The 12322-nt window shown below is 39.7% G+C and overlaps 1 protein-coding gene across 9 annotated transcripts in view; it reads left to right on the plus strand.

Moving 5' to 3' along the window:
- Positions 1-12322, plus strand: part of Atp9b (ATPase phospholipid transporting 9B (putative)) — a 209622-nt gene that overhangs the window by 57791 nt on the left and 139509 nt on the right. For all 9 annotated transcript variants that reach the window (XM_041640820.1, XM_041640824.1, XM_041640819.1 and 6 more), the window contains exon 7: positions 79-130. In XM_041640820.1, coding sequence (XP_041496754.1) covers positions 79-130 — 52 coding nt within the window. The remainder of the gene's footprint in view (positions 1-78; positions 131-12322) is intronic.

The following is a 12322-nucleotide window of genomic DNA, read 5'->3' on the forward strand; positions in this document are numbered from 1 at the left end:
ATTAACTATTTCTTCTCTGTAATAGTATTATGTTAATGTACATCTTCAAATAACAATTAGTATATTACTTTTTTGCAGAACCAAAGAATTCCATCAGATATGGTATTTCTTAGGACTTCAGAGAAAGCAGGTAACTTTTAATGTTTTCTTTTACATTGCTGTAGTTTTTTTTCTCCCTCCCTCCCTCCCCCCCCCTCTTGACAGGATATTACCATTTAGCTATGTCTGATCTAGACACCAGGCTGGCCTTGAACTCACAAAGTCTGCTTGCCTCTGCCTTTCAAGTGCTAAGATTAAAGACATGCACCATCTTGTTTTGCTAGATTTCTTTGTTTTAAAAAGTAAAAGCAAGATTTCTGCCTAGAAAACTTATTTTTTATTATTTCAAATTCATTTCCAAATGACATTTAATTGTTGCTATTTTAAATAAACACTTTAGTGTTTAATAATTGCTTGAAAAGTTATCTGAGTAGATTTTCTTTCATAATAGTTTTGAGAACCTAATTACGTCAATAACAGTATAACTCAAAATTTGATTGCTATTTTATATTTTCAGTTTTACTTAATTTCACATAGTGTTATTTTCCATTTGTTTTGTACACAGTAGTAATTGTGTGTTTGTCGCAGAAGAGACCAGCATCTAGTTGTGGATTCCTGCACTATAGTTATGGGTATTTACCATGACCAGTTCATGGTCTGTGTGTGCTAGCACACAGATGCCCCAGTGTAATATCCTATTCTCTAGGCACTGTCTCATAGTGGAAAGCACTCTGTGTACAGGCATAGACATTTGGGCCTATGTGAGTTGCCATGCGCTTTGTGGGAAAAGCAATATTTAGGACCAGAGCTTTCAACTGGAAACCTCATGTGACTAAGTAGAAAAGCCAGTGAATCTCTGTCAGGGTCTGTTTGGCCATTTGCTAATGACTGGCTTAGTTGTGTGGGACACACTTTGGTTATCTCTAGGATGAGGCAGCACATCACAGAATGCCCATAGCCTCTTTCTGCCCTGTTCTTACAGTTCATAAAGCTAGCTGTCATTATTTTCTTTTCTAGGGTCAGCATGAATGCTATTTGTAAGTGTAGATATGCTTCAAAGGCCTGGGTGGGGTTCAGAGTTCATTTCTTGTTTCCTCTATGAGAAGCAGTGTGCTTTAAAAATCAGACTTAATTGTGTGGGCCTCTGAATGTGAGTGGCCAGAGAGTGTGTCAGGTTCATTTGAAGCTGGAATTAAAGGCAGTTGTGAGCCATCTCATGTTGGGTGCCAAGACTGGAACTTAGGTGCTCTCCAAGAACAAATTAGGTCTTAACTCTTGAGCCATCTGTCAAACGCAAAGCAGCAGACTGTTCCAAGAAACATTTTGAGTCCTGATAAAGAGAAACTCTGCAGCGCTGTCGAGTGCTGTGCTTGCTTACCTTGCTGCGTGAGCTGCTCTCAGGAGAAAAGCTATCCACGGTAGGCAAAGGACCTGAGAGCTGCTGTCTGTTTTGTGTTGCTCAGTGTGAGCTCTATCTTCCCAGCTGCTGTAGACACTGGCCAGGTGCTTCTAGATTGTCACGCACCAAAATTACAAGTTTGTCCTTATTGTGACTAGAGATCCTTAGCTGTCTGTCATCTAGCCCAGTTACTTACCACTGTAGGTTGTAGCACTGATTTTTATCAAGAGAAGTTTTCTTCTTAGAATGTTTCCGTTTCTGTTTTGAGAACATTATTCGGATAACATACTCCGAATACACTTCCCAAGCATTGCTATCTAGCGAGTGTGGTGTGGCCTCCTCCTGGTGCATCAGCCCATCAGTTGTCCCCCCGTGATGTGGCACCTACAGACTGCCCAGTGCTGTAGGGTCCGTGAGACCTCCGTCTCCTCCAGAAGCTGTGTGCCTTAGCTGTGGACATGTACAAGACTGTAGACCTCTTAATTATGGCATATAGCCCCTTAGTCTTGCTAGATTTGACTTCTAGTGTTTTCATGAGGATTTTTGGTCATAAAGGCTATATTTGGGATTCTGAAGAGCCTTTGTGAAACCTTTATTTTAATATCAGAGTAGACTGGCCTTAGTGTCCCTCAGAGTTGTTCTGTTCCTTCCTACTTTTTGAAAGAATCTGTAAAGAATTTTTATTTTTTAATGTTTGATGCAATTCATCCATGAAATGGTATGGATCTGGCCTTTGAGGATCTTTGTTTTATTTTTTAATTTCTAATTCTCGCTAAAGGCCTACTTACATTGTCCGTTTCTTCTTGAATTAGTTCTTTTGTTTGTGTCCTTTTTTAAAATAATTAGTCTAGGTTTTCTAATTCATGGACATGCTTCAATTATATCTTCATGATCTTTAAAAAACAGTTTTAACACTAGTAACAGTAGTAGCAATGTCCCTTTCTTTGTTCTTAGTTTTAATAATTTGAGTCTTCTTTTTGTTTTGTTACTCTGATTAAAAGATTGTCAATGTTACTGATCTGTTGAAGGAAAACATTTGGGTTTCAATGATCTTTTTTATCAGTTGTTTAGCATGGAACCTGACCATAGAGAGGAGTTTCATCACAGCTACCCCAGTGACTTCTTTGCATTCTCCAGATGTGTTGATTTCTTGCTATAGACATTTTTCTATGCCCACAGACTCACTCTCACCCCACCCCAGCCTTCACCTGTGAGCTCATGTAATTAGTTATTCTCCCATTTTTCCTGTGCGATGTCTTAGTTACTTTCTTTGCTGTGATAAAGCACCATGCCCACAGCAACTTTGAGAAGGAAGAATTTATGTGGGTTTTCAGTTCTTGAGGGCTAATAGTCTGTCATTGTAGCAGGCATAGCTGCAAGCAGAAGGCATAGTGGCTGTATCAGAAGCTGAGGGTTCCTACCTTGAACAGAAGCAAGAAGCAAAGTGGGGTGGGGGTGGGGTAAGAGGCTTTGGAACCTCAAAGCCTAACTCTAGTGATATATGTCTACCAGCAAAGTCACAGTTCCCAAATAGCACTACCAACCAGGGACCAAGTGTGTAAATACATGAGTCTGTGAGGGCTCCTTTAATGCAAGCTGCCATAGGGGATAGCAAGGAGCTTGTTCTTACCGCCTCCAGGATAATTATCTATTTAAAACCCTGTCGTTCTGAGAGGGGCTCACGTCCTCTAGTACCCATTGTCCACTTGGGAGAGCCGTGACTGGTAACTTAAAGGATATAATGAAATAGAATTGGTCAGCCTCTGCTTTTTATCTGGGGCCTTTAATCCATTTCTATATAGTATAATTATTGAAAAGGTAGTATTTACATCTATCACTTGCAACTAGTGTTTTCATTGTTGATATAGAGAAGTAGATTTTCAAAGGGTTTATCTAACCTTCATTCCTATTGATAATAGCTATTTTCTTAGGCTCTCTGTCTAATAGCGTACATGTAGTATAATAGGTAACTGTGGTAGTTTGAATGAAAATGGCTCCCATAGACTCCTGTGTTTGAATGCTGGTTCTGCATTGTTCTACCAAATGCTGTTCTATCAAACAGTTGGTAGAACTGTTTGAGAGGGATTAGGAGGTGTGGCCTTGGTGAAAGAGTTGCATCACTGGGAATGGATTTTGAGCTTTTAAAAAGCCCATGCCACTCCTAGTAAGCCTCTCTCTTTCTACTTCGTGGTTGATACTCAGCATGTTAGCTCTCAGCTCCTTCTCCAGCACTGTGCTTCCCTGCTGGCAGCCACATTCCCTGACATTGTGGTCATGGACTCACCATCTAAAACTACAAGCAAGCTTTCTAATTAACACTTCCTTATATGAGGCACTTTTGTCACTGTCTTTTGTTGTGGCAGTAGAAATGTAAGACAGTAAACTGAACAGTTTTGTTTGAGAGGTACTTTTACATATGAATGATTGTGGTCTGGTGGCTCCCAGCTTTAGTCTCATCACTTAGGAGGCTGAAGCAGGGATACTGAGATGCCATGAGGTCTGCTCCCTGTGTACTGAGTTCCAGACTACTGCGCTGCAGAGTGAGACACTGTTTAATATGAAACAAGACAGAAAAAAATAATATTACAAATGCAAACAATGGTTTTGAGTAATTCTCTTTAAAAGGAAAAGAGTATACAGATTTTGTTGGGGAGTAAATTATAAACAGCATGCAGTACTGTAAAGTTAGGAGATGTTATAAATACTGATTTATTTTCAGAGGAGGTATGTGAGGGCTGAAGACTGAGAACACGATTTTTAAAATTATGAAATTCCTAATAGTTTTGGAAATTAGCCAGTTTCCTCATCATTTTTCACTGTTGCATGGCCTTAGAAGTCATCAGAGAATAAATGGAACACCAGTGGATTAGCAGATGAGATATTCTATGGTAACCTCAGCTAGGGAGCAGTCCAATTGAAGACCATTTCTTCAGTCTCGCCCTGTGTCCCTTGAGAATACTGATTTCTTTGTCTCAGAAAAATGTACACAGTATATACATGGTTACTACATTCGTATTATTTACATACATAATACTGCGTGAGTACTAGTGGATTTGAGTTTAGGACCTCTGTGTAGCTGACGTCTGACTTAACCTATTCTGGTTCTATTATAACCTTCTGTTTGTCAAATTTAAACATTACTACCCATTCATATGCAGATATTAAGAAGTCAGATTGCTTTTAATTGAGTCCTTCTTTATAGAATAGATCAAATGGCTTTCAAATTTGATTCTGGATTCTTAGTTTCAGAAACTCTTGGTTAATTTTTTTTTTTGAGGTAAATTCTGAAAGATCAGAGAGACAAAGGAGCAAGCCACAGCCATTTCTTACTTTGTTAACTCCTCAGCCCATAAAGGGCCAAGCACCTGTCTCCTCCCATCTATGTTCATCTCTCCATCCAGTCATATCACTTCCTGTCTGTCTGTACAGACCCTCAGACTTCTATGGTTAAATAGTGGCTAGCTCCACCCTCTGATCTTCAGGCAAGCTTTATTTGTTAGAGCACAAACAAAATATCAACACAGTCCTCCACATGAGTAGGCCACACTCTTAACTGCTGAGCCATCTCTTCAAGAACTAATAGACCATTTTAAAGAGAATCCCTGTGGTGGTTTGAATTGGTATGGCCCCCATGGACCTAGAGTTTGAATGCTTGGCCCATTTTTAGGTGCATTTTTAGGTGACCTTGATGGAAGAGGTTGTTTGAGGAAGTGAGTCACTGTGGAGGCAGGCTTTGAGGGCTGGCCAGTGTAGCACCGTTTTCTTTTCTGCTGCCTGCAGATCAAGTTGTAGGACTTGCAGCTCCTCCTCCAGCACTATGTCTGCCTGCATGCTGCCATGGCCTGTCAAGATGAAAAGGCATACCAAGTGAATGCCAAGTGTGGATCTATCTTGCTTGGGTTCTGTGTTGGGTACACTGTAACTACTAATAAGGAACTAGGGAATCTCAGCAATAATTATCTGATGATGATAAAGAGTTCTTGATAATTTATATATGATTATGATTCTGTCATTTTTAAAATGTCTTTGTCTTTGGAGATGCAAAAGAAAATACCGTTTAGATGAGATTATGTGTGGAATTGTCTTGAAGTTTCTATTGCTGTGAAGAGATACCATGGCCACAGCAATATGAAGGAAATTATTATAGAGGAAAACACTTAATGGGGACTGGCTCACAGTTTCAGAGATTTAGTCCATTATCATCTCTTGGGTAATTTTTGCGCTCTGCTTTTAACTGTAAAACGGTCAGAATGTACCGTGTACATTCAGCTAATCTTGCTTAAACATATGGTTGTGTATCACCTCCAGGCCAGCAACTTCCAACCCAAGGTCTTCTTCCTTAGCAACCACAGTCAAGCCTTCTTCTCTTTGTTTCCAATATCCGACTTTTGCTTGCTGATTCTTCATGTTGCGGTGGCTCCTCACTGTGTTCCTGTAACACTCATGACCATCTCTCCTTCCTCTGGATTAGACCTCACGTGGGCAATTATATTTTACACTGTCTTGCAACTCTTCTTTCTGGGGTGTGGAGGGACATTTTACATGGAGGTCAGCAAAATGCACTTGTCTTTTGTGTGGTTTTAAGTAATTACATAAAGTTTCACTGTTGTCTAGTTATTTTCAGAAAATAAACATATTCAGGATTTTTGTGTTATTTACTAACACTATTTTTTTGCTTTTCAATTTTAGCTTTAAAAAATTCTTTATAGCATGTCATTTTTTATAATAAAATTCTAAACTTTTGTCAGTGTACAAGTCCTAAGTAACATTGTGGTTTAGAGCTGGACATTAGCATCCGGGTGCTTGTCAATATAGCATGGTAAGTCAATCTGTGGCATTGTATTGACTGAGTATTAATAAGAGTATTCTATTGAGCCATGACTGGATTGTTTAGAATGTAAATGGAGCTGTTGATGGATCTGGTGACTGATGACTTAAATTCCAATTAATCAATTGTTCCATCAGTTTCTTAATTCAGATCAAATATCTCCCGAGTGCACATAGTTCTTCTAGTGGTGTTAGCAGAAATGAATGCTTTAGAACTAATTTTTATCAATCTCTTATAAATGTCAATATCTTTTTCACTTGTATCTAAGTGATAACGTTATAGTTTAAGTGTTTAGAACACAACACAGCACCTCAGCTGTCACTTGTTAGTGGGATGACAGGCAAGTGGCACTGTTCTCACCCACATTATCTCTATAGAAAGATATATATTGCCACCAGTTTAAAAATTTCATGCAGCCATTAAGTCATATAAATATTTAAAAATCAACTTTAATGGCCAAAGATCTGATATTATAAATCCAAAGTCAACGTCTATTTTTCTTTCATAGGACATATACTCTAGCTTTTCCCTTTCATAGCTTTTGGATATGTGAGCTGTTGCAAGTTGCTGATGATGCCTCAGGATAGCTTGTTAGTGCTGTGACAGCTTCAGCTACCTCACAGGTCCCCTCACTTTATCATCCCTTCATGTGGCTCTTAATGTGACACATACACTAGGTGATCTTAATTCGAGGTCATTAAACTGTCCTTTCCTGTCAACTCTTGTTAATTATACAAAATGAAATCAAGTATTCATAAGAAGTCTGTAATAGGATCTAAGCAGACCAGTTTAATAATTCAGTTTTACTGAGCTTTAGCTAGTGTCGGTTATAGTGCTTTCTGTTACGTTGCTCTTGGTAAGATGGGAAGACAGACCATCCCAGCTGCACTCCAGATTTTGTTGTAGTGCTTCCTCTATTGCCTCTGTTTCTTGAAGTTAGTAATTTTTGGTCTTCTTAGGTAATTTCCCTTTAAAATTTGAAAAGAGTCTCTGCTTATTTAACAGGCACAAACCTTTTATCTTTAAAGGACTTAGAGTGCAGGCTTATTGTGTTTATAGTATTTGCTGTGTTGCTTTTGCTTTTGTGCGAGTATTGGAAGACATTTCAGAGCATCTCATCTGTTCCAATATAAATTTTGGAAAACAAGGTTTTAGCAGTGGACAGGCAGAAAATAGAATCTTGTCCATTGAAGTTTGATTTACTCTTTTATCAGAATGCATATACTCACATGTCTGATGGAAAAAAACCTCAGTTTTGAGTAAACATTTAACTTTAGAGTTACCTGCATATTTTTTACTGCTCTTTAGCTTTTCTATTCAGCATGTGAAGAATGTTTTCCTTTTCATAATCCTTTTGACAGTGTACAACAGTTTGTTCAGTTCAATTGTGCATATCTTCCTGAGTGCATATACTCAAGTGAAAGTCCCTTAATGTAACTTCAGCTGATAATGCAAATAGAAAAAAATCTTCTTGCCATGCTCCAGAGTAGGTTCTGACCTCAGAGTCCCAGAGTCCTTGTCACAGTGATAGTGTTCATGCTTGGGTCATTAGAGGGACTAGAGGAAGCGTAGTGATATGTTGACGGAACTGGGCAGTTTAGATGCTGGGCTGCTGACAGCTTTGGCTGAGATGCTTTAGCTCAACAACAGCAAAATGAACATTATAGAGTAGGGGCTTGGTATAGATACCGTTCCTTTTCTGGCAGTCAAGGAGAAACATGGTAATTATATGTATGGACTTTCATCTCTTTTCATTTCAAATGATTGCATAGAAAGGGTTATTGGATGCAGCTATGTGAAGATACAGTCTTACCTACTTTTGTCTTTTCAGATTTGAGAAATAATAAAAGTTGTGAACAATCAGTTATAAGTTCATGTAACATACATTCTTTTCAGACTTCAGGAAAATTATTCTCTAAGTTTTACAATATGGTTTCAAAGATATTTTTCTCATTGTGCAGATGAAGAAAAAAGAAAAACTGTAACTATAACCTTACATGGCACAACAGTTAGGTTTTGTCAGATTAGTGTTTGGCTCTAGGTTGTCTAATTCTTACTTCTGCATTGTGCTACACTTAAGTTTTGTTTCGAGAGTCTATTGTGGTTGATCCTTCATTACAACTTCACAGAATTTCGATCATCTCAGATTGGTGAGGGATACCACTGAGTGCACCTGTGAAAGCATTTCCATCGAGGGCTGACAGAGTGGGGAAGACCTACGCTGAATGACAGTGATATCTCACAGATCACTCCCCCCAAAGGGAAAAAGTAGAAAACATATCGAGCATTATCACTTTTCTTTGACAAGCACTTGTCCTTGGTCATGACTAGTTGTCTTCTCCCATATGATTGGCTGCCCTTTGGACATAAGACCAAGTGATCATAGATTAAATGTGATGAAAGCACGAGTCAACATACGTCTTTCTCCCTGTGGTTGTGACAGGCATTGTTTCACAACATGAGAGCAGTAACTAAAATAGGGATACCCTTCTGCATTGTAGCTTCCTGAAAATACCCGTATCTTAGAGACTGGGTTCCTGGAGCACCTACAGCACATGATCTTGTGGAAACCAAGTGTCTCCTAATGCTACCAAGTGTAAACCAGAGTAGGGTTCTGGTTCTTGCTCAAGAGAACCCCCATGCTAACCTTAAATGCTCAGTTATATATCTCTTGACAGTATTGGCTTCAGTGTTTTTCAAACCCTTTTCCCATTGAGAATCAACAGAGTCATTCCTTCCCTCCTGCCCCCCAGATCTACGGTAGGCCCCTATAGACAGGAATCAAGCAACTCTCCAGGCACCTGCAGCTCCCACTCTCAGATTAACACAAAGGCCCTAACTAGGAGGATCTGGCCTGTGTCTCTTTTCCCTCAGACCCATGTTGCAGATGCCCTGTCGAAGTAGACTTGGGCTAGATCACTTGACTAACTTTTTGCTGCCAGCTCCTCATCGTATCCAGGAGTTCTGTTTCAGGCTCACAATCACCCTAGTGAGGTTCAGCAGTTGAAGGAAATTAGTGAAGGTGCTGCTCTTCCAAGTGTCTTAGTCAGTGTCCTATTGCTATGAAGAGACACCATGACTGTAGCAACTCTTAGAAAGGACAGAATTTAATTGGGGCTCACTTACAGTTCAGAGGTTAGTCCATTGTTATCATGATGGGGAGCAGGGTGACACTCAAGCAGTCATGGTGCTGGAGAAGTAGCTTCAGAGTTCTACATCCAGACCCATAGACAGCAGGAAGAGAGAGAGAGAGAGCCACTGGGCCTGACTTGAGCATTTGAAACCCCAAAGCCCACCCCCAGTGACACACGACCTCCAACAAGCCAATGCCTGCTCCAACGAGACCACACCTCTGGTGTGGGAAGTCCTTCTGTCTATGTGTTGCTTTTATTGGTTAATGAATAAAGAAACTCCTTTGGCACGGTATTACAAATAATATAGTTTCTGTGTGATTATTTCGGAACTGAGCAGCTGAGAACAAATGAGCAGCCTCCAACAACATACCTCCTAATCCCTATGAAGTTGCATCATTCCCTAGTGACCAAACATTCAAATCTATGAGCCTGTAGGGGCCATTCTTATTCAAACGACTATACTAAATATTCTGTAGAGTCAACTTGGAGAGAAAGTGTTCTGCAGGTCCAGAGAAGTGGCCCAGAGCATCTACTCAGAGGAAGAAACAGATACTGAGGACAAGATCTTTGTACCTTTACCTGACAACTAGAGAAGAGCCTGGCAAGGTTCATGCCTAACAGGCCTTGTTGGAAATACTGGAGAGCTTGGTGGCTAACTTTTTAAAGGTGGCAGCATGTTCAGAAACTTCTAAGGTAGTTCCTCCATCATGCTCTTTCTGCGTGCTTGTACTTGGCTCCTAGGAGCCATGAAAAGGAACTGGGACACACTCTAAAGATCCTCCCCAAAGCCAATAGCCCGTCTTAGTGGCCCAGGGAACACTGAAAATGTAGGATGCTTGAGACGTTGTACAGTAATAGTGATGGCATTCTATGAAACTTAGGGTGCAGCAGCTCGTTCTCCTCTCCCCATACTCAAGCCCCTTGTCTTGAAGCATTGAAGTAAAGGACACGCCACTCTCTTCGTAGGGACCTACCTCAAAACCGCTGAATCCTAAGGACAGAAGCCTGTACTTGGGTTTTATTGCAACTGCAACTGAGCAGGAAAGGTAGACATTACTGTCTGTATCCTCCATTGCTGCAGCACTGGGCATTGGCTAAATGGCTCCAGCCTCGGGGCAGAACAGAAACTATCCTTGGTGCCTCTGGACCAAAGGCTGACATGTTTGGAGTGTAAGATGGGCTCAGAATACTAGTGAATGGTATTGGTGAAGTATAGACCAGGCCTTCAGCAGATGAGTTGGTAAGGGAGGAAACAGATGGGGCCTGAAAATTAACAGTGACTTTGATACCATGTTGAAAAGAGCACCCAGGAGGCAGAGGTGTCCGTAGTGTTCCTTTAGGAGCCAGGGAGGGGTGCTGATGGGGACAGGTAGATCCATCTACATAGATGGACGGTCTTCTCAGGACTCTCAGTTGTTTGCAAGGTGTGTGCCTTTTCATATAGGTGCATAATATGTATGGAGTATAACAAGTTTTGTGGGTTTTTTAATTTCATTTTATAATTAAAACTTATAAGTGACTTGAAAGAATTCTCTCTGATCTAAGTATGAATTTGATGATTCTTTGTTTTGCTTTTTGTGGTGTGGGGATTAAATCAAAGGCCTTTCACATACTGGACAAGTGCAATGCAAGTAATCTACATTCCCAGCCCTGAGTTTATGTTTCATGTACTTCCGAATTTTATTGTTTAAGAATTGCTTTATTACAAGCTTATTGTAATTTGGTCTTTGATTTTTGTAAAGCATGCATGATTTCCAAATGAACATTGTAAGGTATGATCAGGAAGGTTCTAGTTTCTGTTCCATTCCTTCCTCTGTTTCTTTCTTCCCTATATAGGTATATTTCACATATCTGTGTTTGTACATGTGTGTAACAATGCCTTTATATAGATATACATACAGGTATGCTTGTACATAGAGCACAGAAACACATGTATGATATATAGCAAATATCTATGAATGTACAAGACTGCATTGAATACATCCAAAAGATATGTACTCACAGAAAGAGGCACAAGAAGATGCAGGTATGCATACTTGTAGTTATATAACAGCACATGGAGATATGAGCAGAAAACTAATATGCACTACCCTCTTTTGTTCTCTCCCTTCTTTTACCCCCTCCCCACTTCATGTCAGTGTTTATCAACTTCCTTTTCAAGCAAACAGTTACTACTGCAAGACTACCCCAGTTTAAAAATGTTGATTGCACATCCATTACCTTCTTCTGTTCTTAAACATAATGTTTCAATTTTTCCCCCCGAACTGGGTGTCCTATAGCCCAAACATTCCTCAAACTCTCTTTATAGCTGAGAAATCCTTGAATTCCTCTTGACTCTACCTTCCAAGTGCTGACATTGCAAGTGTGTGCCCTCATGCCTCAAACAAGTCTCTCTCTCTGCATGTGTGTGTACATACTTTTTCCACTTAACAATGTGTCCTATGGCTCTTTTCGTAATGTTGAGCTCTTTGCTCTTGTTCTCTTTTAATTGCTGCCTCAGCTGTTTTAGTCCGCTAGTTCTCTAGTCCCTGTGCCAATCTATCGTTATTGTAAACACTGTTGCAGCGAATGATCTGTGTGTATCGTTTAGTGCATTTGTGTTTGCTTTTATCTCTAGATCAATTCTGAGAAAAGGGATGGTGAATATGGTCTGGGGGTAATTAGATTCTTGTGATTCAAATTTTTCCCCTTCTGAAATTTGATGGGTTTCTTATTACATATTAGTATTTACCTGGGTATTAGCATTTTAGTTGTGCTTATATTACCGAATGTTATGTTGGTCAATTAACATTTTATTACCAAGGTAATGTCAGACTCAGATATTTTTGTATGTATCTTATTATGTTGTCATCATCAAAACTTAGATTAAAAGTAAATGATCAGGATAGCTTTCTAAAGCAAAATAGTTGATATTAAACCTTA

This window comes from Microtus oregoni, unplaced genomic scaffold (assembly GCF_018167655.1).
Source record: "Microtus oregoni isolate MIOR12 unplaced genomic scaffold, Mior012 000065F_ref0000479, whole genome shotgun sequence".
Taxonomy (NCBI): domain Eukaryota; kingdom Metazoa; phylum Chordata; class Mammalia; order Rodentia; family Cricetidae; genus Microtus; species Microtus oregoni.